Source organism: Crocuta crocuta, unplaced genomic scaffold, assembly GCF_008692635.1.
Source record: "Crocuta crocuta isolate KB4526 unplaced genomic scaffold, BGI_CrCroc_1.0 scaffold141, whole genome shotgun sequence".
NCBI classification, from domain to species: domain Eukaryota; kingdom Metazoa; phylum Chordata; class Mammalia; order Carnivora; family Hyaenidae; genus Crocuta; species Crocuta crocuta.
Genome location: NW_027527951.1, coordinates 7,476,471 through 7,503,882, shown reverse-complemented (window position 1 = coordinate 7,503,882; position 27,412 = coordinate 7,476,471). Strand labels below are relative to the sequence as shown.

Genomic DNA, 27,412 nt, shown 5'->3' with positions numbered 1-27,412 from the left:
AAAGACCAGGTGCTTAAGAGGCTATAGGCCTTTTTTTTTTTTTAATCAGAATTGATTTTCTCTTCTCTTTCGTCTTTATCTGATTGCTAATTTTGAGATGTCTCCATTCATCTTGCCTCTCTGGAGTTCCTATCTGACCTCCTTCTCTGCGACTGGCTGGCCAGTGTCATTGGTGAGATATTCTAGCTAACAGTGACTTAGCAATCACTGGTTGAAACATGCCAATTTTACAGACAGGAAAACTAGCATTCTCAAATCAGCCCAAGTTACATCACTAATCAGTGGCAGAGCATGCCTAGAACTCTGTTGTCTCTAGGCCTGCTCTTTATAACGCAGCAACACAATACCACACCACAACTCAACTGTAACACAACTCCCTTTATAAGCAGGATTGATCTCTCTATATATTTGTGTCTGCCTGTCTATTATTTATTTACCCATCAATCCATCTATCTATCCATCCACCCACCCATCCATTCCTTCATTTCTCCATCTCTATCCTACTTCTTTTTCTTCAGACTTCATACTCAGAAAAATATATATAAATTAATTTTCAAGATATATATTCAAAACACAATTTGGTTTCTATAACCAATATGAAGTGTGAAGTATTTCTTTTTGTTTTCTGTAAATGTTATTTGGGATAGCATGGGCTCATCTCAGAGAAAGAAGCTAGCTATATAGAGATAAGCTTTGACAAAGTTTCAGCAGAAGATTTTATGATAGAAGGAAAGTGTCATAGCTTTGGCTTTAAAAATGTAATTAATTATTTTTGTTTCTATTCCAGAACTGTATGCTACTTGGAGGACGGAAGAACACAGATGTTCCCCTAGAAGGATATTTAGTAACACCGATACAAAGAATTTGCAAGTACCCTCTCCTTTTGAAGGTATTTTATGTGTTTATTTCACTGTAGAATTTTCCTTGTATCTGCATATTTTGTTGATGGTATTTAAAAGGTTTTTCTTTTAAACAATCTGGCTTTTTTTTTTTTTTTGAGAGAGAGAGCACATGAGTGAGAGGAGAGGGGCAGAGGGAGGGAGAGAGAGAGAGACAATCTCAAACAGGCTCCTGTTTGAACATGGGGCTCAATCTCACAGCTGAGATCATGGCCTGAGCCAAAATCAAGAGATGGACACTCAACTGACTGAGCCACACAGGCACTCCTAAATAATCTGACTTTCTAAAGAAAGGGGAGATCATAATTATTGGGGAAAATGGCTATTTTGTCACATAAATAAGGACTAAGAAACAGATCTTTTGGGAAAAGAGACTTTATAGACTACTTTATAGACTTTGCTCCTTGTAGAAAATGTATTTGTTTAAGTTTTATTTAGAGTTAATGCATTAGTTTCAAGATAGTCCATTAAGTACCTTATGACCAGTGTATATAGCTCCTTATGTACAGGGTTCTTTAACTTAAGTAAATCTACTGTGGGCATATGTTTTGAATTCCCTAACAATGGTGACTTCTTGATGATAATGAAGTTAGAGTCAAAGTTACATAAATTCAGAGCTCTTTAAATCAGTTTTACTGGGAATGGTGTTGATCACATGGGACAATAAATGATAGGAATGACAGTGATAAGCAAACACTGCCTCTGGAAGACAGGATATGCCCCATTAATGGTTGTAGTTCCATTGCCTCATTATAATGACTCAAAGTTTTATTGTGAAAAACATATTATAATATCCTAGTTATGCTTGTACTGCAAAGGTATGTGAATAGATTTAATAGCCATTCTGGAAATGATGCTTTTGGAACTAAAACATCAAGAACTACAACTACAACATCAGGATGCAGTCTGGGATGATGGTTGAGCACATGAGTTCTGAGTTCAAGCCTAAGTATTCTGCTTACTGGGGCGCCTGCGTGGCTTAGTCGGTTAAGCGTCTGACTTTCGCTTAGGTCATGATCTCGTGGTTCGTGGGTTCGAGCCCCGCGTCAGGCTCTGTGCTGACTGCCAGCTCAGAGCCTGGAGCCTGTTTCAGTCCGTGACTCCCTTTCTCTCTGACCCTCCCCTGTTCACGCTGTCTCTCTCTCTCTCTCCTAGAAATAAGTAAAACATTAAAAAAAAAAAACAAAAAAAACAACAACTAAGTATTCTGCTTACTAGCTGTGTGACTGAACACATAATCTAGCCTTTTAAAACCTTGGGTTTTTATTGCTGAAATAGAAAGAATGATGATGGAATTATAGTATATATTTACAAGAATGTATATATGGATATGTGTATCCATGTGTGTACATATATATGCATATCAAAAGGATTATATAATATGACTATTAAAGTATTTATGCAAATCATTTAGCACAACATTACACATGTTAGCTGTTACTACTTATATATCTTTGTTTCTGATTTATTTTAATATTAATTACTACTTACCATCTAAATTTTAAAAATACTCCAAAATGCTATGCATATATTAACTGGTGTTCTTATTGATTTACTTTTTGAGAAATAAATGTATGGAATTCAAACTAAAAATACATTTTTTAAGTTTATTTATTTATTTTGAGAGAGAGAGAATGTGCGAGCAGAGGAGGGGCAGAAAGAGAGAGGGAGAGAGAGAGAGAGAATCCCAAGTAGGCTCCATGTCATGAGCATAGAGCCCAACATGGGGCTCAGTCTCACAAACTGTGAGATCATGATCTGAAATGAAATCAAGAGTTGGATACTTGCTGATTGAGCCCCCTGGGTGTACCTAAGAATACATTTTTTTAAAACTACAATTTTTGTTAGTTGCATAAATTGGGTTTTTGTGTAAAATTTCTTTGAAAACAATTTCTCCTTATAAAAAAAAGTAAATTGAAGTTGCTCAGTGAAGCCCTAGAGAGAAGGTAACACAGGGATCTCCGGTTCTGCAGAGCTTTGGTGTGGTCCTCAGAAGATGGGGAGGATTGGTGCGAAGGTGACTTACCTTTCTGAGAGTCCTTTCAGATGCTTGATGTGGTGACAGATCACTTCAGCTAGTCCTGGACCTGATTTGGAATCTCAGACATTTGTCTGTTTTAAGAATCAGAAGGGATAGGGATACTAAGAGAAATACATCATGTCAAATAGTTGCTCTAAATCACTTCTGGTTAGGGATGGCTGCTGGTTAGGACTGGTTGATCTGACTTCTCAAAAGATGGAATCATGGACACATCCTCACTTAGGAAGATGAAGATCAACTCATAGTACCTTCAAGGAGTAAAAATATGTCATGTTTCCCCTTCTTTGGATGATTGTCTTCACAAAGAAACATGAAGAAACTATTTACTTGTGCAGTAGATATGTTGGTGTTGATAGTTTTCTTTGTTTTACCATTATGCTGACAATCTCTTTGATTTTGGAGGATTTTATTTACTCAGAGAAAGATGTTAGGAGATTAGCCTGTGTGTTAAAGAAAAGATACATTGGTCTTATATGTGGAACTTGAAATTATTAGTTTGGCCAATCAGCACAGGGCTCATGGAAAGTAACTGACAGAAGATTATTACTAGTCATTTATCTTGCTATTTCACTTATCTAATTCATGCCTCAGCTCCACAGATTCCCACTGGGCACAGTTGCATGGAGTCCCAAATCATAGCCTGCAGACTGACTTGACCACTTCACATGATTTACAAATACTTAATGCACTTTAGACTTTCTAGAGAAGCTAGCATTATCTCTTTCATGGATCTGTGTTCCAGCATAACTTTTTAAATCTTGTCTTAGGAGTCATGTAATGTGTATTCTTTTGGTGCTAGCTCTGCAGAACAGAGTGTGAACATATTGAATGCAGAGTCAAAGTTTATGGCAGAATTTGCAACAATAACGGACCCCAGGAGAATATAACAACTGCATACTTTCCCACTATATGTTAAGAATTAAGAGAATTCTTTTAAAAGACTTGCCTCAGGACTTCTGTAATTGTGTTAGTTACATGATGATGGCAACTGTAGTAAAGAAACAAATGACTAATTAAAAAGCAATGTGGTCACAACTGTCTAGACAGTGGGTGAAGATGTTTAATTTTGTGCTTCTAAACAACAAACAAGACCTTTTAATATATTTAAAAGATTAAAGATTCCTCTTGTTCTGATATCCTGAATGGGGGAGAAAAACATAAAATGCCCCCCAAAAAACTCCCAAAAAACAAAAAGAAAGCTATTGGGAGGCATATGGCAATCATTCATTACAGAGAATGAATCCAAGTTATTGGTGAAAACAGCATAAATTGCTCCTGTAATGATGGAGCATTATATAATTTATAAATCATTTATTTTGCTAGAGTGTAAGACATTATTTAAAGTTTTGCTTTACATATAGCATGTTTTTATAGTTTCTCAAAAATTTATTAGAATATAAAGCATTTAAATTTTGTTTGAAATTATAGGACATATATATTTAAAAAGTTACTATTCTGTTAAAGACTTGAGGAAAATATATAAAGTTATATTTCTGGTTGGAGCATAAGTCAAACTTATAAAAACATTTCATGCTACAGGTGAGATATCTGACAGTTTGAAAGGAAAAATCTAATTTATTTTTAAAGACAATAATTTTAAGGTAAATATTAAAATAACTGCAAAATGACTATTAGGGGTAATGCACATTCATTGATTCAACCTTTTATTTTTTATCTTAATCCTAGTGGAGGTTGTGATGTCACTTCTTTGGCTCTCACGATCTCTGCAGTTTTCATTTCCTGGTCAGTCTGAACCTGCTGTACCAGAAAGCGGAAGATCAAAGGGTGATTTGTTTTTTGTGTATAAACAGGAGTTGCTGAAGCGGACTCCAAGGAAACACAGTGACTATGCAGCAGTAATGGAAGCCCTCCAAGCCATGAAAGCCGTCTGTTCCAACATAAACGAGGCCAAGAGGCAGATGGAGAAGTTAGAAGTTTTAGAGGAATGGCAGTCTCACATTGAAGGCTGGGAGGTACATTCACTCTACTCAACAATGGAGCTTAAAATAGTTTGTTATGTCTTAATGATGTGAATAGAATTGTTGACATTGGATTGAGCCATAAATGGTCATTTCCACAGATAATGCCAGAGGGCTGTAACCATTTCTGAGAAGTGCTGTCATTATTATTTTTAAATATCCATAAAGCGGCAGTTAATTGACTTAACTTCAACCTGAAAGCTTTGTGATAGAACCATCCAATACTGTGTGGGTTATAAGCTTTGGTATTTCAGTATTTGTGCATCTTGTTTATCCTTTTTCCTGCCTTCCTTTGGTCAACAAGTATAGAACTTGAATTCTGGAGAAAGTAAAGAAGGGGGTTCTGCTCCATTCATGTTCTGTGATGCTGTTATTTCAGATTCCAAATTAGGTGTTTGATGATGAATTTCAGTGTAAGCCCACTTAATCTCTCTAAATTTGAATTTTTTTAATGTTTTTTTAAAATTTATTTCTAGGAGAGAGAGAGAGAGACAGTGTGAGCAGGGGAGGGTCAGAGAGAGAGGGAGACACAGAATCTGAAGCAGGCTCCAGGCTCTAAGCTGGCAGTCAGCACAGAGCCCGACGCGGGGCTCGAACCCACGAACCGCGAGATCATGACCTAAGCGAAAGTTGGACACTTAACCGACTAAGCCACCCAGGCGCCCCTTAATCTCTCTAAATTTGAATTTCCTCATTGCTAAAGTGAAAGAACTGGCTGCAATCTGATTTTTAAGGTCCACTGAAGATGAAAATTTTTATGGATTTATGATTCATTAGGGAAAGATTTTTTTAGATGATAAAAAAGCAAAAGAGTGACATTCAGAATCTGTAATATATTTTCATCTATAGTAACTTTGAATCCCCATGATTTCACAGAGTTAGAGCCTATATTATTTTAGTGCTGTATAAAGAATAAACTAAAATTTTGTCTTTAAATTGCCTTGAGATGAGCATTAGCTTCCAACTAGGATAATTTATTATTATAAAGTAAGCAATTAATATAATTTTAAAGGTATAAAGAAGATTTAAAATGTTTCCATTCAAATACTGTATCACACAAATTCGAATAGATTGCTTTTTATTTTAAGCCTTTATAATTGACTGGTTTGTTTCGGATCTTCAATATGTTGATTTCCATTTGGATCTAAAATTATGTCCATTCAGATTTGCAAAGAAACCTCAAACAATGAACTCCGGGGAATTCCCTTATTTATCCACTCTTCACCATGAAACTTTTCAAATGCTAACTGAGATTTAAGCTTTCTCCTCATCTATATTCTTTCATTTCAAGTGTCCAGGGTGACCTCCCGTGTCAGCATGAATGCTACTTATTTCAGTCAATTAAGATGGTTGTGTGTTTTACAGTTGATTCATGATGATAATTCCTTTCCTGGGGAACAGTTGTCCTGCTGGGATGAGAAAAATGGCCTGGAGTTTACTTTTGTCATTCTGTTGTCACTCGAGCATTGGAAGAAAAACCGAACTTGCTTTGAATTGGAGGGTTTCTCATTGCTATCTGCCAGGCCTTTTACCAAAACAAAACCTCACAGATTCTTCTCAGTACTCCAGGGAAATGGAACTGTCATAATTTTGTTCTCTCCTCATGTATATCCTAAAAATTGAGTCTACTGCAGAAATAAGAGAAAAAGCATTGATATTCTTGCACTGAGTGCAAGTTACTCAGAGGAAGGATGTGTGTGGACCACACTATGTCATATACAAGCCCATAGCAGTGGGTGCCTCAGTGTCACCAGCCTTGCCATATTTACAACAAACAGTTGGAGTGCAAGAAGAAAATGGGGCATCGGAACAGAGAAAATAGGCTACAGGAAATCAGAAATGACTGCAGTTCCAGCACACACAGAGGAGATAATATGAATGTTGGATCCACAAAAGGGCGGCCACATAAATTCTACTGGAGAAGGATTTGAAAATTATTGCATAAGACAGAGCCATAAGTACTTTGGGGAGTTTTGGGGCATTGAGGGAATTTCCGCAGGTTGGAGGAAGGCACAGCCAACTGGTTGGCAACTTGTGATCAGAACCTGATTTCCCATCTCAGTCTACCACCTTGGAGAGAGGGGGGAAGCTGTTATAATACTCAGGTCTGGTTCCTTCTGGGAAGTTTAGGAGAAACTGTGGGTGGGATTCCAAAAGTATACAGGGCAGAGGGACCCAGTCATGCAGGATGAATGCAGGTTCTTGGAGGGAAGGGGAATGGTTAAAGAGCTTTCTCTGAATTGCAAACAAGGTTTAGTGCTCAGCTTGCAGACAGCTTTGTGTATGTTTACAGTGGCTCTAGTGGGGTTAGGACAGGGCCAAGGGCAGATGTCAGGTGGCATATCAACTAGTGAACAGAGAGATCCTTAAAGAGCTTTTGAGGTGAGGAGCCTTGAGCTAAAGTTGAGAAACTGCCCCCTGTCCAGCTCTTTCCCCGAGCTCCCACAGTTCCTTGTAGTACCACCTCAGAGATGACACTCTTGCTCCAGTAACTAAAATTTCTTGAATGGGATCTGAGTCTGATACACCATGAGTTTGCACTATTTCCACTTCAGGTGGATTATTTATTTCAAATAAGTCACTTAATTATCCAGGGTTTTATTTTCCCAGTAATCAAATGAAGGCTCTTTATAGTAAAATCTGTCAGGTATCTTGTATCTAGTATTTTGTGTTATAAATTATCACTACATTCCTTCATGTTTAATTTAGGCACATAAGTGATTGAAATGTATGACTCCCAGATCAGAGGACATAGTAAAAAGCCCTGGCTGTTGAGCAGACTGGACTCTAACCCTTGGTTTGGGGATGATGCATCAAACCTCTCTCACGTACAGTGTGGGTTATTGCAAAAGTCAAATGAAATAAGTGGAAGTGCTTTGAATACTATAAAATTTATGCAAATAAGTAGTATTTTAAAACTCCGGTTCAGTGGTAGGGTTTTACCCTTGAGAAATTCCCATTTGTCTAATATATGCACCTGTCTACTGAAGGTGTTACGTCACTCCAGTTAAGGTTAGATAGTTGCAAGCAACAGAAACTAAAAGAAAAATTAATTTAAAGGATATGGGGTAATTCACATGATCAATAGAAAAGTTATACTCTCAAGGGTGTCTAGGCAGCCAGAGGTGTTAGGCAGGACCATCAGTGCCTTAGCTAAAATGGATAAGCTCTAATAATTTTTTCCACCCTTATATTATGTCACTCAAGATTCAAGGTCAAGATCTAAGTTTCCTCTAACCCTGCCTGGCTAAATTTGCTTATGGGAGGACAGAGGTCCTTGATTGCCAGACATATACTTTCCTTTTGAGGAAATGGTGATCTTCCATTGTATGCAATCTTGGTGAGTCTTTGATAGTTTGCTATCCCCATTACACAGATTTTCAAAATGAGGGCTATATAACTTACCCAAGTTCTTATGACTAATGGATGGCAAAGTTTAGTATGAAAATAGACAGACTGATTCTAAAGCCTATATCCTGTCACCATGTAATATTATAGCCATCAGATAAAAATGTAGCTAATTTGTGGGGCACCTGGGTGGCTCTGTTGCTTAAGCATCTGACTCTTGATTGCAGCTCAGGTCATGATCTCACAGTTCATGGGACTGAGCCCCATGTTGGGTTCTGTGCTAACAGTGTGGAGCCTGATTGGGATTCTCTCTCTCCCTCTCACTGTGCCCCTCCCTGGCTTGTGCTCTCTCTCTCTCTAACTCTCTCTCAAAATAAGTAAATAAACATTAAACATAATTCTTTAAAAAATTAACTAATTATTTAGATTAAGTTGCTTGCCTTTTAAAAGTAAATGGATTATATGGAGCGCCTGGGTGGCTCAGTCAGCTGAGCATCCAACTTCAGCTCAGGTCGTGATCTGGTTTTGTGAGTTTGAACCTCACATCAGGTTTGTTGCTGTTACTGCAGAGTCCAATTTGGATTCTCTGTCAACCTTTCTCTTTGCCCTTTCCTCTCTCTCTCTCTCAAAAATAAACATTAAAAAGTTTTTAAGTAAATTGATTATAGAAGTTAAGTTTTTGTCAGCATTTACATAGTGACTGCCACCACAGAAAATCTGTAGGTTAATTGCTTATATTTAATTGCCTTTTATTAGAATAATTTATTATATCTCAGTTTTATGTCTTATCCAACATTCAAAACATTCCATAATAGATTCTACTGAAGGTAACTGTAGAGTAATGGTTGAGAAGGAAGTTTATTAGCTCTTTAACAAGAAACACTGATTCATTTCATAGAACAGGACCATTGTCAGTATTGGTGAACTTTTTGATTGATTGATAGTGTTGCAGTGGTCACTGTAATCTTTGGAGTCCTAATGGACTTTGTCAACAAGGGATTGTCAATCAGCATTATGTCATTTGGTAATTCAGCTTTACATCCTTGGTAGGCCAGTTTGGGGTAGATCTCTCAAATCTTAAAAAATATATATATTAAAAGATAAGAGGGAGAATTATTAATACATGAAGGTGTTGGAAAAAAATAAGATAAAAATAATTATTGTGTTTTAGGAAGTAAAAAGAAACAGAATAGAAATTTGACACCTCTTGATTACCTTTTTACATGGAAAAATACAATGGTACAAGACCATTTTAAAATCACCTCTTAACTGCCTCAGGACTCTGCTGCTTTACATTTGACTAAGTTTGTGTCTGACAGTGTATTGACTTCAAGTCATGTTCTCTTATTTCATGAGTGTAAGCGTAACAGAGCTTGTGATGAGACCTGTTTCTTTCATTTTTTTCTGTGAGGTGATTTAGTAGATACAAATTTGTCTACTTCCTTGAGGAAGATTTGATTATTAAGGATAAGTGGTTCAGGAAAAAGACCATTGAAAATAAATCTACTTTCCTAGAAAGGAGAGCAGAATTTCCTAAGTGGGAGTTGGGGGGTGGGGGAGACGTCTGATAGGAACTTCATTTTGTTTAAATGAAAATTTATGTTATTAGTTTGTTTTATTTAATATATATAACATAATTTAGGTAATAACTTTAGTTAATAAACTATATGAAAAAGAGTGAATCAAATGCTGACTCTCTTTTGCGGGGTAGGGGCATACCTCTTATGACATTATATGATAACATCATGTGATAGTCTTCATGTAATGTTTAACTTTTCTAGTATTTTTAAAAGAGTTTTTGAGAGAATATTCAAATGCTTCATTAATTTTCTCAAGACATTCCTTTGATATTGAAACCATTTTCTTCTGAAACAGTCATTCTTGTTACTTTTCTTCCACTGTGAATGGGTCCAACTCTGCTAGATCCTCATCTGTCAGTGCTTTGCATATGATTGGGGAAGTTTCAAGCCCTCCTGTCATCTTTCATCTTTGCTAAGTTTATGCCCTTCTCTCTGCAGTCTGTGTTTTTCTGATATTGACATTCAACACATTCAACATTTAGATGAATGAGGTAGACTCTGGTGTTAAGCAGGGAGAGCCGATGATTGGGTCAGATAATTATGAATAGTTTCATTCTATAATGATTTTACCACCTCATTGCTGCAGAGAATCAGTAATGCACCTTATATATTAAGAGAACTTGTTAACATAAAAAGATTTATGCTTTCAAACAGTCCAGATATGGTTTAGTGATGATATTTTTATTAGTTTTTTTTCAGAGGATAGGATTTGCTTTATTATTGCAGTGTTTCATATATCATGATTCTAATGTTTGAAGAAACACTAGCAATAAGAAAAGGAGACACAAAATAAATGTACATGCTTCTGTCTCTTGTCATTTTCTGAAACCATACGTTGGCACCTAACAAGTGCCCACCTATGAAAATTCATCATATTTCTACATTAAATTCTTTAATGGTGCTTTGACGTTTAACAGTTTTTCAAGTATGCTGGCTATATAATTGACAGCTGATTATATACCTCAAATTATAGAATAAAAATTATTCAACTTCATAACACATTAGAATTGTTATTCTAAATATTCTGAATTGTTATTATTTTCTTGCTGGTTCTTGTGCCATGACACACACATAGTGAGAAGGGGAGTCATTGGTGAGGAATGTGGCCAACATCGACCACCTCCGGGTCCTGCTCTTAATGACTGAGGTCATTGTTTATTCATTTCAGTCTGATGTCTTCACCATATTAGAAAGTGATATTTAAATAGCGTACTTCATAAAATTGACACTGAAGAATGATTGAAACCTAAAATCACAGCATGGAATGAACTCTATAATTAATTATAAACATTCACAATCATAAACACACAGCTATCCCTGGTATTCATCACTGTTAACTCATACCAACTCGCATTTTATTAATGAGCAATTATTGCAGTGGTCACACTACATTTAATTCTGTGTTTACATATGTTTTTTCCACTAGTGTATGAACTTCTTGGGAACAGGGGTCCTGTCTCAAGCCCTGAGTTTCCAGCATCTATGGCAGTGTCTGATCCGTAGTGGGTTGGGTAGTAATTAAATGTAGATATAATTGTATTGTAGTTATGTAATCATTTTCAGTGGCTTCTCACAATTTTTAAATATTTTTGGCTCTTTTCAGTAGTGGCAGTGATTCTGACCTGATTCTGTTATTTCTTTCATTTTTCTACTACTTTGATGGTCTCTTATCCTCTCCAGCATCCAGTTTTGGCTTATGGTTCTCAACTATGTACCATGGGGGGCTTTTTACTTCCTCATATTAGAGTTGTGCACTGTAGAGTTGTTTGAAATTCAGTCTTTGTGAAGGAATTCCCATAGTGCAGTTTCTGTTTATTTTGTCTAAGGACATATACGGGCTTCCCTCACTGTGTTTCACCTTTGCACTGCCAGAGCCATGGTGAAGGACAAGGGATGAAGTAAGTTTCCACAGGTTGGAGTAGAAAGAATGAGAAGGACGAGATGAGTACACTCCCACTCCTAGTCACAGTTATTCATTTATGGTTACTTCTCACCTTGAACCCTTCCTTTCCTGATCTAATAAAAACAGTCAGAGTTAGAAACATCCATGTAACTTCCTTGCTGGGGTTTTGCTGTATTTAATTCTATAGATATAATTCATCACAAGCGTGATTTTACATGATAAATGTAGCTTCCTAAAGGGAAATGCATGTTAAAAAAGATAAGTCATCTAGATGATAAAAGTACATTGTTTTGGTTATGTTTTTAGGGATTGCTAAGACAGCCGAACTCTGAATCGTTTGGGTAAACACATCATTTAAAAGTATCTGCATTAAGGGGCGCCTGGGTGGCTTAGTCGGTTAAGCGTCCGACTTTCGCTTAGGTCATGATCTCGCGGTTTGTGGGTTCGAGCCCCACGTTGGGCTCTGTGCTGACAGCCAGCTCAGTGCCTGGAGCCTGTTTCAGAGTCTGTCACTCCCTCTCTCTCTGACCCTCCCCTGCTCACGCTGTCTCTCTCTCTCTCTCCTAGAAATAAATAAAACATTAAAAATTAAAAAAAGTATCTGCATTAAATATGTACATATACATATTATATTACATGTAATGGCTTTAGGGTAGTTCAAATTAATGATTTATGCAAACCTCCTTACTTTTTAAAAATAATTCTTTTATACCTTACCTCTCAAATGTTGGTTTATGACTCTATAATACAGCACGGTACTGTTAAAGTCCCTTATTTTCATGGGCAGTAGTTTTTCACAGTCACATGAAATTCAGTCTTTGTAACAGTATTTCTATAGTTTAGACTTTTTCAGTTTTTCCCCACAATAAAATAATGTGCTGCTTTCAAACATCTACAAGATCACCTATGAAACAGTGTACAAAGCTGATTTACACTTTCTCACCCTCCCTCCCCATTCCTTCCTCTTTTCATCCCTTCTTCCTTTCCTCCCATCCACTCTTCCTCCTCTTCCCTTTCTCCCTCTTCCTCTCCCTCTCTCTCTTTCTTTCTGAAATTTTAGGAACAGAGAAGCCAACTTGCTACAGATTTATACCAGAAGAAAAGTGCTTAACACATTTCCTGGCATGTTGTAGAAATGTTGAAAACCTGACTTTAGTATTCATCTAGAGAAAAGCATTTAGCGTACATGGTTGTTCAATGACTAAATATGGGTTGGTAAAAAATAGATATCTAGATTTAAAACTTAGCATCAATAATGCTGGATAAAAGATAAAATACTAACAGGTTATGTAACATTATGTAGACTTATAATGAATATTTGCCAGTGGTGAAATATATCCCAGATTTAACTGTGACCTGGGCAGAGACCTGTGCTTACTTTTATCTCCATGGCAGCAGGATACTGTTCACTTGAGCACCTGGACTAGGTACTCAGAGTCTCCAAAGAGGTTTTGCTCAGAGTGTTTACAGAATACCACATGCATCAGCATTTGTTGGAATAGTTTGGGACCTACCCCTGATTCACCCCATTTTAATCTCTGAAGGTCGTACCAGGAAACCTGAAGATTTTAAGAAGCCCATCAAGTGTGTGTCCCAAACTCTAAAATTTGAGGCCATTGCCCTGAGGCTTTGCTCTCTTCTGACAATATGCTTGGCTTGTTTTATTGCTTCCACAGTTTTTATTTTCTAGTTCACTTGTCTGAAATTGTCATTTTGGTAGGCTCTAGTGCTCTTGACTCTTACCTAGCAATCTGATGGTCATGGCCGTACTTTATTTCAATTTCTCCTGTGAATTTTGTAGCTTAACTTCTTTATCCCTAACCCAGAAACTTTCCTGGCGTTTATAGATAAATGAAAAAAAATTACACATAATTTCAAAAATCATAAATTTCATTTACTTTAAATGTAAAGTCATGAGATTTTTTTTTATTACAGAGAAAGGTAGATTTATCATGTATGTGAGGGGGAAAATGCCAAGCATCATTTATTTTTTTATTATTATTTTTAAATGTTTATTTGTTTCTGAGAGAGAGAGAGTGCAAGCAGGGGAGGAGCAGAGAGAGATGGAGACATAGAAACCATCAAAACCCTAGAGGAGAAAGCAGGAAATAACCTCCTTGACCTCAACCTCAGCAATTTCTTACTTGACACATGCCCAAAGGCAAGGGAGTCAAGAGCAAAAATGAACTATTGGGACCTCATCAAGATAAAAAGCTTCTGCAAGGCAAAAGAGACAATCCATAGAACTAATAGACAACCAACGGAATGGGAAAAGATAGTTGCAAATGACATATCAGATAAAGGGCTAGTATCCAAAATCTATAAGGAACTCACCAAACTCCACACCCAAGAAACAAATAATCCAGTGAAGAAATGGGCAAAAGACATGAACAGACACTTCTCCAGAGAGGAGATCCAGATAGCCAACAGACACATGAAACAATGCTCAGCATCCCTCCTCATCAGGGAAATACAAATCAAAACCACACTGAGATAACACCTCATGCCAGTCAGAGTGGCTAAAATGAACAAATCAGGAAACTCTAGATGCTGGTGAGGATGTGGAGAAACAGGCACCCTCCTACACTGTTGGTGGGAATGTAAACTGGTACAGCCCTTCTGGAAAACAGTGTGGAGATTCCTCAAAAAATTAACAATAGAACTCCCCTATGACCTAGCAATAGCACTGCTAGGAATGTACCCAAGGGATACATGAGTGCTGATGCATAGAGGCACATGTACCCCAATGTTCATAGCAGCACTCCCGACAATAGCCAAGTCATGGAAAGAGCCTAAGTGTCCATCAACTGATGAATGGATCAAGAAGATTTGGTTTATCTATACAATGGAATACTACATGGCAATGAGAAAGAATGAAATCTGGCCATGTGTAGCAATGTGGATGGAACTTGAGAGCGTTATGCTGAGAGAAATAAGTCAGGCAGAGAAAGACAGATAGATACCATATATTTTCACTTATAGGTGGATCAGGAAAAACTTAACAGAGGACTATGGGGGAGAAGAGGGGAAAAATAATTGGGGAGAAAGAGAGAGGCAAACTATGAGAGACTCTTGAATACTGAGAACAAACTGAGAGTTAATGGGGGTGGGGAAGGGGTAAGGGGAGTGATGGACATGGACGAGGGTATTTATTGGGATGAGCACTGGGTATTATATGGAAACTTGACAATAAACTATGAAAGGAATAAAAAAAAAAAAAGAATCTGAAGCGGACTCCAGGCTCTGAGCTGTCAGCACAGAGCTTGACATGGGGCTCGAACCCACGAACTGTGAGATCATGACCTGAGCCGAAGTCAGATGCTTAGCTGACTGAGCCACCCAGGTACCCCAAAATCATTTAAAAAAGAGACATTTATTAAGTGTCTAATTATAGGTGGGATGGATTTGAAGTGAGAAACATGACTATACAGGAGACTGTATATGCACTTGACCAAGTTTTCTTCAATATTTATAACATCATACGTATCTGTAGTTAAAAAATTCTTAGTATTTTCTGGCTTTCAAAGTCATAGAAATAATGCACAAATTCAATCATGGTAAATCAAGAGCACCATGGTTATTTTTCTAAGAGATACAGATGGTATAAAGAGAAATGGTATATAAGCCATTCTTTTAGAACGGGTTTTTTATTTAATTTATTTATTTAATTTATTTTAGTGTTTATTTTTGAGAGACACAGAGACAGAAACAGAATGTGAATAGGGAAGGGGCAGAGAGAGAGGGAGACACAGAATCCAAAGCAGGCTGCAGGTTCTGAGCTGTCAGTACAGAGCCTGACGTGGGGCTCAAACTCACACTGTGAGATCATGACCTGAGCCAAAGTAAGATGCCTAACTGCCTGAGCACCCAGTGCCCCTAGAATGAGTTTCTTAGACAAATGTGTACATTTGACATAGATTCCTTTAAGTACATAAACAGTTCTCTAGGAATTAAGTAATTATTCGCTTAAGAGATTTCATGTGATGATAGTAGATAACTGTGATAGAAGATGGTAAAGGTAGATATACTATAGTAATTCTTTTTTTTATGTTTATTTATTTATTTTTGAGATAAAGAGAGAAAACACAGTGGAGGAGGGGCAAAGAGAGAGAGAGGGAGAGGGAGAGAGAGAGGGAGACATAGAATCTGAAGCAGGTGTCAGGCTCTGAGCTGTCAGGAAATAGCCTGACATGGGGCTGAATCCCACAAACTGTGAGATCATGACCTGCGCCTAAGTTGGATGCTTAACTGACAGAGCCACCCAAGTTCCCCTCTACTGATTCTTAAGGCTTGCTGTTAAATATTAAAGACATCTTGTCTTAGTAGGATTTAGTAAAATATAATATGAGTAATGTTATATTGTGTGATGGACTTGGGAACATAACAAGATGGTTGGGTTTGATGTCATTACCCCATAAAATGTTATTAGTAGATAATAAAACAGATACTTGGGGTTGTTTATGAAAAGTGTTAACCTCAAAGAAGTCAAATCTTATTCTGATTTTTTATCAGGAGCTAGGAGGTGATGGGAACTTATGGTAATGACTGAAACATAATGTATTTGTATATTAACAAGAGGTTTGAGAGTTTGCTATGATACCTATCTGGATTAAATGATTTAAAAGTCAAACTATTTAAGTAGAGGATAGAGGAAAATGATCTAGGTGCCTTGTACTTTAGGGACACTTGGAATTAGTTGTAAGATGGGATTGCCAACAATGTGCTAATATGATCTTATGGTATCTATATGATTTGTTTGCCAGCTCACATCTGAATAGTTGTTTACTTGGAGGTGTTACATATTAAGAGAGACCCTGACAAACTGGAGAGGTCCGGAGAAGTACCTCAAGGATCTTGTGGGTTTCTGAAACTAAGCCGTAGGATGATAGTCAAAAGCAATGCAGTAATACAGTTTGGAAGGTAGAAGGGACACATTGGCTATATTCAGATATTGGTGGGCCAGGTCTATCATGATGAAGAGGGTGTCCCTCTATTCCCAGGAAGCAAAGTAGAGTCAGTGAGTAGAAAAGGGGGTAGATTTGGGCTCTATAACAAGAAAAAATGTTTATTTTTATTTTTTTTTCTGAGAGAGACAGCATGAGCAGGGGAGGGTCAGAGAGAGAGGGAGACACAAAATCTGAAACAGACTCCAGGCTCTCAGCTAGCTGTCAAAACAGAGCCTGACGCAGGGCTCGAACCCATAAACTGTGAGATCATGACCTGAGCTGAAGTTGGACACTTAACCGACTTAGCCCCCCAGGCGCTCCAGAAAAAATATTTCTAATAATTAGAGTGGCTAAATAAAGAAATAGCCTATCTTATGAGAGAAGAACTTTATGTTATAAGAAATGTTCAAGAATAAGCTGGGCAGCCGTTTTTGTCAGGGCAAGGTCCGTGTTCTCTGAGGCAACAATATGGGGCCACTCTCAATAACTTGAGAATAAGAGAAGTAACATTGTCATCAAAAAGTTAAACCATAAAATTCAACATAGAGCAAACCACAGCAGAGATCAGAAATAAGTGAAGTCTCCTTGCAGAAGAACATCACCTTTAAAGCTAGTGATGATAATTATACTAGCCTTTACTGAGTCCTTTTATGTGCTAGGCACTGTGCTGGGAGTTTTACATATATTGTCTATTAATACTCTGTATGAATTAAGTACTATAATCCTTTTCTACAGTGGTTTGAAGGAATGGACATGGCTACAGAATCAAAGGAGTCATTCAAAAGTATGACTTGTTAGTACTGGAAGCAGAGAAAAGAGAGCAAGAGAGAGCAACACAAAGAAAGACAAATAGACTTTGGATGGTCTTGTCCAGGTGGTAGATAGATTGTGCTAGCTCATTGCTTACAAAGTGCTCTAATTCTAGGTACCAAGATTTCCCTCCCAACTTTCCTCCTTTCCCTCCCTCCTTCCCTCTCCCCTCCCTCCCTCCCTCCCTTCCTTCCTTCCTTCCTCCCTCCCTTCCTTCTCCTATTCTCTTGGTACATAAAGAGGAACTCCAGTCCCATCTATAGGTGCTGTTGAAACCCCTCCTTCATCCTACTCTAACAGTCCAGGCATGCCTCTGACTTGTCTAATGCTACCATCTGAGAGAGCTTCTTGCTATAAAATTAGCTTTTTATTAGAAATCAAAGGTACAGCTGCTGACAAGGAGTGACCGGCTTCTCCAAAAACTAACCTGTGAGAATGTTCGGCTCATGAGCTACTATGGCCCTGCTATTCATTTCGCTCAGTTGTTCACAGGACTAGAGACAGTTTTTCTCAACTGGGGAGTGTGACTTCATTGGAAAATCTTTGTGGCATTTACAAGACAAAAGATGTAAACAAGAATTTGATGGGGGAGGGCAATTCAAATAACATGCAGGCAGTTCACAGGACAAAAACGGAAAGGTCAGGGGTTTCCTCAGTGGTAAAACTAGCAGTGGTGGTCAGAAAGCATGTCCTTTCCTCTGTTATTGTCTGGTTGTGAGTTTTTTCCTTGTGTAAGGATTCTTTCTGATTATGATACAACTTTCCAAACAGGTAAGTTTACAAAGGAAGATCACATTGGCCATACTAATGGGAACATTCAGTGTGTACATCAGTTATTTTTATTATCAAGAATAATATATCCACTTTCTATTTTACTTTACACATTCGTTTCCATGAATTCTTCAGAACTTGGACTTCAGAACATAGGACAATATTTCCTATGACACTGTAAGAGGATGGACTAAGTGGCCCATAGCCATTATACTTAGCTCAAATTTACATTAAACTCTTCTTATATATATTAATAAAGGTGATAATCAGAAACAAGTAAGGAAATAAAAGGTTAAGATTTCGGTCAAATAGGAATGCATCCACCAATACCTACCTTTATTAATTTTGGGAGCTTATTTGGAAGATTAGTTAATATGCAAATTAGGATAACATCTGCAGTTACCCTTTCATAAGATGTTACCTTCCTTGCGTGGCTTTCTTTCACTACTGTAAGAAATAGTCTAAGGGGAAGCATTTTGTATCTTTTGTAAAATTGCTATCAATAAAGCCACTTTTGTAGCATTGTATAGGTTCCTGTGCAAGAATCAAAGTGATGTTTCCTTGTTTACATTTTTAATACTATCCTGTCTTAATTTATTTTCTGAGGTAGGGATGGTATTCAGTATAAATAAGAAATCATTGTCACTGGAATTGGTATTTATATTCAGATTTGATGACAGTTTTACTTAATTATCACGTGGGAAGGATATGAAGTTGTGTAAATTTTTGATCTTTAGTTATATATCCACCCTTATGATGGAAAGAAAGAAGAAAGGGATCTTTCTAAAATTTAAAATGTGTGTGTAACTGATGGTCACCAGAGAGGAGTGGAGAGAGAGAGAGGTGGGGCACGATGAGCCCTGAGGAAGGTATGGAATTGCTGAACCACTATATTATACACCTGAAACCAATAAAACACTGTATGTTAACTATCCAGGAATTAAAGTAAAAGGCTTAATAAACAACCCCCCCAAATTTAAGTTAAATATAAAAGGAAAAAACAAAATGTGTTTTTAATACAGATACTCAACAGAATCACATTCTCTTAACTTCCCATTTGGGAAGTTTCTTATTGATAGGAGTTGTCATATTTAAATATTTACAATCAATCAGAAAAACTGTATCACTGATTATTTTGTAAATAAGAAATTTAAAATTAATGTTCTGAGTTTTAAATACCAAAAATAAAAATTAAAGCATTAAGTTTAAAAAGAATCAGAAATTGATCTTCGGGTTTAAAGAGACCAGACATACTTAAAACAGAAGTAATCATTTTAAAGAGTACATTCACAGATATCTAAAGAAAACTTTTTTTCCCCTTTTTGTCCAGCTCAGTGCATTGTAGACTACAACATTTATAATGGCTCAAAATAGATGTCTATGCTCAGCTTACACAACAAGCCAATGCATGTGTTCTGCTTTAGTGGGCAGCTTTGTTCTTTTGATGATTCAGGCTCTTTCCATCTTGTGGCTCCGCTCAATAGTTAGCACTTGTATTTAGACTCAGTTTTGTCACTAATCATATGACCTTAGTGTGCACTCAGTGAAGGCTTACTTAATGAATGTCTATGCTAACTTTCATAGGGTAAAAGACTATGGAAGGTTGCTCTGTTTAAATAAGTTTTTTCCCTTTATTTATTTATAATTTTTTTGATGTTTCTTTATTATTGAGACAGAGAGAAACAGAGCATGAAGGGGGAGGGGCAGAGAGAGAGGGCGGCACAGAATCTGAAACAGGCTCCAGGCTCTGAGCTGTCAGCACAGAGCCTGATGAGGGGCTCGAACCCACAAATTGTGAGATCATGACCTGAGCCGAAGTCGGATGCTTGACTGACTGAGCTACTCAGGCGCCCCCAGTTTTTTTCCTTTAATTTCTTCTTTTTTCTTCCTATCCATCCTACGAGTAGAGATATAAATTGGGACCTGCTAAAAATTTAAAGAATTTCATATACTTTGTGATATGTCCATGGAGCTCTTTTCCTATCCCAGGAAAGAGAGGAGGAGGGAAGGAGTAGTAGGGACATGAATGCTTTGGGGGTTTAAATTTTTTTATTGTTTATTTATTTTTGAGAGAGAGAGATAGGTGTGAGCAGGGGAGGCCAGAGAGAGAGGAAGACACAAAATCTGAAGCAGGCTGCAGGCTCTGAGCTGTTTGCTTAGAGCCTGATGTGGGGCTCGAACTCACGAACCATAAGATCATGACCTGAGCCAAAGTCGGACGCTTAACCGACTGAGCCACCCAGGCGCCCCAGAACATGAATGTTACCAATCAATTTGAAATCATCTCCTTTCAGAAGAACACAGGTGACATATATTGTCCATGTTTATGTATGCACACATGTGTAAGATAGCTAAAAGGAGACACAATCTCTTAAAGGTGGTTGTAACTCTTGAAACTGACGAGGAGGAGTCTGGAAGGAAAGGAGACATATATCCATTGTATAAATATTTATAATGTTTGAACTGTTATCCTGTCGATATATTGTATCTTAAAATAATAAAAACAAACAGGCTTTTAGGGGGAAAAACTACACACAAAGTTTCTATTAAGTAATCAAAAATTCTCTGCATTTTTTCTGACCTAGGGATCCAACGTTACCGATACCTGCACTGAAATGCTAATGTGTGGAGTCTTATTGAAAATCTCTTCTGGAAATATTCAAGAACGAGTGTTTTTTCTTTTTGATAATCTTTTGGTGTATTGCAAAAGAAAACACAGGTAAGGGGATAAACAGGTACTACTTCAGAAATAAATAATTTGTCTCACAGCCTCAACCTTTCTCTCTATGCTCCTGGGAACTCAGGATCTCCTTAGTAAATTCCACATACTCTTAGCCTATTCTCTGATTGTTCACTTCATCTTATAAAACCTGACTGAAATGTGACTAGCATTCAATGCCAGTACCTCCCTGGGAAACTTCTGGAGGAAAAAATTATTTTTTCCTAAACCATTGCCTCAGACCCTGTAGGAAAGGTAGATGTGCTATTCTGTTTCCCAGGGCTTGCTTCCCAACCATTTCCTCCTCTTCCTTCAGGAGTCCCAGCACATGTGAAACTCATGCCATTACTCTTTCCTATTCATTAGCTTTCCCTGTTTATTCTCTTTTATAGAACACTTACTATCTCCCTGCCATACACAGATTCAGTGATTGCTTTAGCTCTCATATGACATACCTCCTCCCCCATACCGATTTTGCTATGTTCAAAAATCATATGGACAATCTATCCAATATTCTGGACCTGAGACCCAACAGTCTCTTCACCTGCAATGATTTTCTCCTTCATTACACCTGCAGCCCCTGTCCTATGGGCATCCCTTTACTTTGTCATCACTACCAGCTGTAAAAATTGAAACCTCAATTTTACGCATCTCACTCTGCTTCACCAAGCTCATGTCAAAATCACCATTGCCCTCTGTCACTTTGTTGCTTTATAAGGTTTTACATGTTTTCTCAGCAAAGGAAGTAGATGAGCACTTTCTCCTTCTTAGAACACTTTCTTCTCTTTCCTTTTGTAACATCACACTCTATCAGTTAAATATTGGCCTGCTGTGGGCCTCTGCTTTCCACTCCCTTTACTCTTTCATATTCATCAACTCTGCCTTAGGGATTTGACCCAATCCTATAGCCTCCTGCCCCACCTCCATGTGACTTGCTCAGAAATCTCTTTAGCCCAGAATTAATAGACTCATCCTTTCTACCTATTTGGTATCTCACTTGTGATGGCTATAAAAATTTTCAATGTGGAAGGAGTAGATTTTTGATTTCCTCTCCTAACGGTGTTCCTTCCTCAATTTTCCCATCCATGGGTTTCCTTAACTTCAAAAGCTAGGAGTTAACCTTTCTTCTTTTTCCCTCAATCTCCCGTATGCATTCCATTAGGGAATCTTATTGATTCTACATTTAAAACATATGAAAACCTTCCCACATCTCTGTCTACCATAGTCCAGTCCATCAGCAGCTCCTCCCTGGCTAAGAGTGGCTGGTCCCACCGTGCCCTCATTTACTGCTCCAACATTTATGCTCTACCCAGAAACCAGAGCACTCTTAGTAACACAAATAAAAACACATTATTACCGATCTTGAAGCTGTCATTGGCTTCCTGTAATACAGTCCTAACTCCTTATCCTGGCTTGCAAATTTCTGCATGACCCAGCTCCTCCCTACTTCTCTGACCTCATCTCACCTCACTTCTTTTTCTCCTGTTCCTTGATTATACCATTTGCATTTCCTTCTTAGGGCCTTTGCACTGGCTGTTTCTTTGCAGGGTGCTCTTCCATCTGAGTTTTGTGTGGCTAGATTCTTCATGTCTTTTAGATCTCACTTAAGCATCTCTTTCTCAGAAATATTGTCCCTGACCACCCATCCACTGTAGCCTCCCAGCCATTCTCTATCAATATCAGGAAAGTTCTTGCTAATATTTCTTCATTATTTATTTATTTGGTGCCACCTTCACTAGATTAGACTGTAAAGTCCTTGACAACAGCTGTCTTGCTGCTTAGTCTCTACTATTTCCAGAGACTGGACCTGCCATCTAATAGACACTCAAGAAGTATTTGTTGAATAAGTGAATAAATGAATGAATGAAACTCAAGCAAGTCCCTGGTATAGCTTAGACATCATTAGTTTAAATAATTTTATATATCTGTGTTATTGATGTAATGTTACTTGTTTTAAAGCATGGATATATTTTTTTTCATCAGAAGGTACTTATTTTATAGAATATTTTCTTGAACTCTTGGCAAAATTTTTTACAGGTTGATTAAGTAAAATAGTAGGGTTGCATTTAACTGGGAAATGTCCTGAGCCTTTATGTGTGTCTTCCTAACCATATCTAGGTAACATTAGTTTCAGTGAAATGGTTTTAAGTGGTTTCATTAAATTTAAAGGTAAAGCAGGTGGTCAAGAATGCAGGGTTTGAGTGTTTATTCTAGATTCTGAAATTTGGACACTATCGCCCAACATTTTCTGGTAAAGTGAGAATGAGAAACCCAAAACCGACGGATTTATGAGGGAAAATTAAGGGAACGTCATTCTTCATCTCTTGAAATGGGATTTCCTAAGTCCATGGACAGGATGCCCAGTGCAAGTTTGCTAAAAGTTGGCAGCTGTTGATGATATGGTAGTCTGACTTTTGGATTGTGGTATCGGAATTCCCTCTTATAAGACATTAATGTGAAAATATAATGACATTAACTGATAAAACATAGAACTACCCTGAGTGCTTTGAAGAAAGGGAACAGTTCAGGATTAAATTTAAAAGATAATTAAATTGTTGTTATATGTCTTAATGAGCTTTTTAAAAAATGCCTTTTCCTACATATGAAAATAATCTTGTCATTTTTTTTTAGAATGCTTTTCTGAATTCCTTCTGTTTTGAAGCAAGATTGAAATTAATAGAAATAGGCTTTAGAAAGATGTGGAAAAGACTGTTAATATTACTCATATGTAACTCATTAAAAAATTGTAATGTAGTTCAAATCATTTAGGTGCAGTTGTTTTTTCCAAGCTCTATTGAGGTATAATTGACAAATAGAATTGTAAGATATTTTAGTTCTACACCGTGATGATTTGATATACATCATGAAAGGATTTCCACCATGGTGTCAATTAACACATCCATCTAGGTGCAGTTATTAATCCATTTGAGCATGAGATCTTTTTTCTTTATTACAGTTGATCTCATACTTAGTTATATATATGCCTGCCTTCAAGTCCAAGGTTTTTTGCAAAATTAGCAGTGTACAATGATGATGTCATATGGTCTCATGGTTGTAATTGTTAAATAGTTAGACAACAGGAAACATTTGTAAAATTAAAAACCTGCAGTTTTGGGGACACTGGGGGACTCTGTGGGTTAAGCATCCAACTTCAGCTCAGGTCATGATCTTAGGTTTGTAGGTTTGAGTCCTTCATCGGGCTCTGTGCTGACAGCTCAGAGCCTGAAGTCTACTTCAGATTCTGCATCTCCCTTTCTCTCTGCCCCTCCCCAGCTCATGCTCTGTCTCTCTCTGTCTCTCACAAATGAATAAACATTAAAAAAAAAAAGCCTGCAGTTTTTAAGCAGATGTCTTTGATGTATGTATAATGTGGACAAAATGCATAGTGACTAGAAATGGAAATCATTGAATAAATCTGATGCTCTATTCCCTTTCTGAATTGGAGTAGTGTGAATACACCATCTATTCCCTTCATTTTAGAATACTTCATTCTTTTTGCCAGGTAGTATTGAAGTGCTAAAGATTGGTTAGAAAGTATGAATAAAGTGAATCTTTTCCAAATTTCCATAATATTTTAATTGCAAGAATGAGGGACTTGATGAATTTAATCAGTCACTAAAAACAAGTGTGCTAATTAGGCATCCTAGCTCTGGATATTTCTAATGCTACTAATCTTAGGAGAAACTAGTATTTAAAAAAATAATGTGTTGTATAATATTTGATAAATAAAACATGATACAGCTTAGTTTGGCTTACTTATGAGCTTTGTAAGATAGTATCATAATATATTTTGTCTTTTGCAATTAATACTTGTATACAGTATGGTTTATAAACTATATATCCCTAGGTATAGGAATAGTTTATTTAACTGTTGCATGATACTCTATTGGCTGAATATTATCACAAGTAAGTTAATAACCGTTTATTCATTTTCCCCTCAGTGAACTTTAGATTTTTGTTTGTTTTGTTTGTTGGTTTTAGTTTTTCTGCTATTATGAATATTCCTGCACATATATCCTGGTGACCATTAAAACAGATAATTAGGAGGGAAATCATAGAATTGGGATATGAAAGTACTCACATTACAATATAAAGCAAAATTATTTTCAAACCATAGGCTTTTCGGCCTGTATACTTTATACTTATACTGTATACAGAGAGCCAGAGATCTGTTTAACCTAAGTGTTACAGTATTGATCAATCATAGAATTGGGATAGGCAAAGCTTACTCAGCATTCCAGTGTAAAACAAAATTATTTTCAAACCATAGGCTTTTCAGTCTATAGACTTTAATAGAGCCAAAGATCTCTCTCTGTCACCTCAGTGTTAACAGTATTGATCAAACACTTACTGAAATTTCATATTGAGTGTTACTATCTGCAGGTCAAGAGAAATAATAGAAACATGTACAGAGTTCACAGCAGGATCACAAAGAAAATTAATAATTTGAAAACAGGACCCGGTGAATGATTCCATGCCATGATTCTCTGTGACTAAAACTGATACCAAGTATATTAAACTTAAAAAAAAATATGATGTGTTAACTTACAAGAAATTCTTTTTTGCAAGGCACGATGATACTGTGTCCTACCTGGGAGAATATTTGGTTACCTGCATATTAGTCTCCTCTATTCTTGTCTGGCTATGATGCCAACTTGCATACTACCTTGCCTGAATCTTTAAATTGTAGCTTTTATTTAAGATTATTAACAAAGGAAATTTAGAGGTCACTTTCAAAATGAGTAGGGGAGTGCAAGATGGTGAAGATCCTGGGGCTAATAAACCCTAAGTCAGGTTAATTAATCTATTTAGTTAGTTTTCTTTAGTAGGATGAAGGACTACTAAGTTTTCATGAGGGTTTAGACAGATAAGCCAGGAGTAGGAACTCTTTTCCAAGGAAGGAACTCAGAGACTATAGACAGCACCTTGTGACTCCTCTCAGCACCTGCCCCTCCTGCTCCAGAGATGCTAACTGTAGGAGAGAGGAGGAGAGGGAAATTGAAGTTGATAAACATTTACATCTCCACTTTTGCCACATGTGTCTGTATAACACAATACATGAATGATTATTTCAGTATATTAAATTATTGGCCAGACTTTTGTCAATGAGTCAAATGGAATAGTTCAGGTCAATTGAAATCTTCTGAATGACTAGGTATTCTTGAATCCTTCTGAATCATTTCTTAGAATCTTTCCATTTTAGGGGCTCCTGGGTGGCTCAGTTGGTTGAGGGTCCATCTCTTGATTTTGGCTAAGGTCATGAGCCCAGGGTCATGGGATCAAGTCCCATGTTGGGCTCTGTGCCGTGTGTGGAGCCTCCTTAAGATTCTTTCTCTCCCTCAGCCCCTCTCCCCCATTCAAGCTTGAAGAAATCTTTCATCCTTATGAATTAAAATAGTTAACAATTTAAAAAGGTTTTAAAAATCATCTCTTCTGAATTTTCAGTGATTGTATTACAAACATATTTAATCACTTAATTCATATTATAAATATTCACTTGCAAGCCAGGATTTTCTTACTTTGTATTACATGTTTTTTTAGGATTAAAGACTAGTGCTAGACACACTATACATGTATAGCAAAGTTTTGGAATGTTTTCAACTTCTTTTTAAAATAGAAGAAATGAGACCCTTATAAAGGATTATAAGTGTATTAAGACTTACTCAACAAGGATATAATTCTCATATCATAAAAACAATCAAGGAAAAATATTTTCAGCTGGATAACACTCAACTTAAGAATTCCCAGCATAGTCCATTTCTTTGTAAGGGATCATAAGTACTAACTTATGAATTTTACCAGAATTTTACCAGAGCTTGAAAAAGCAGAAATTACCAGCTAGTTACAGAAAAATGAGAAATGAAAGTGAAATAAATCAAATAAAATTTTAAAATAACTAACTTTTAGTGTGTGTCAGATTTCGATTAGGTACCTTTGATTTCTAAATTGAGCAAAAGCACGTATTTACCCACCTACCTGTATGCTGTTCTTAGTACAAAGCTTCCATTTACCTAAATTATTTTGTTTAATTTTTTTTGAGAAAGAGAGAGAGCATGGGGGAGGATCAGGGAGAGGGGGTGAGGAATCCCAAGCAGGCTCCATGCTGTCAGCACAGAGCCCACTGTGGGGCTCAATCTCACAAACCATGAGATCATGACCTGCACCGAAATCAAGAGTCAGACACTTATCCCCTGAGCCTCCAAGGTGCCCCAATAACTTCCATTTATTTTAAAAAACTAGTATATAACTTTCATCTTTCAAAGCAACCAGTGCTATCATGAATGGGAGGACACAAGTGAAAACACCAAGAGCCTAATATTTGAGATCATTGATTGCATCAATGCCTTTTTTTTTTTTTGAAGACTGGCTTAAGTTATATTGCTTCAATACTGTTTTTTATTAAGTTTAGTAACAAA

The 27,412-nt window shown here is 37.0% G+C and overlaps 1 protein-coding gene across 1 annotated transcript in view; it reads left to right on the top strand.

Annotated features, from left to right (window-relative positions):
- Positions 1-27,412, top strand: part of PREX2 (phosphatidylinositol-3,4,5-trisphosphate dependent Rac exchange factor 2) — a 288,146-nt gene that overhangs the window by 80,635 nt on the left and 180,099 nt on the right. The window contains exons 5-7 of the mRNA XM_077752494.1: positions 788-889; positions 4,752-4,913; positions 20,863-20,996. Of these exons, the coding sequence (XP_077608620.1) occupies positions 788-889; positions 4,752-4,913; positions 20,863-20,996 (398 nt within the window). The remainder of the gene's footprint in view (positions 1-787; positions 890-4,751; positions 4,914-20,862; positions 20,997-27,412) is intronic.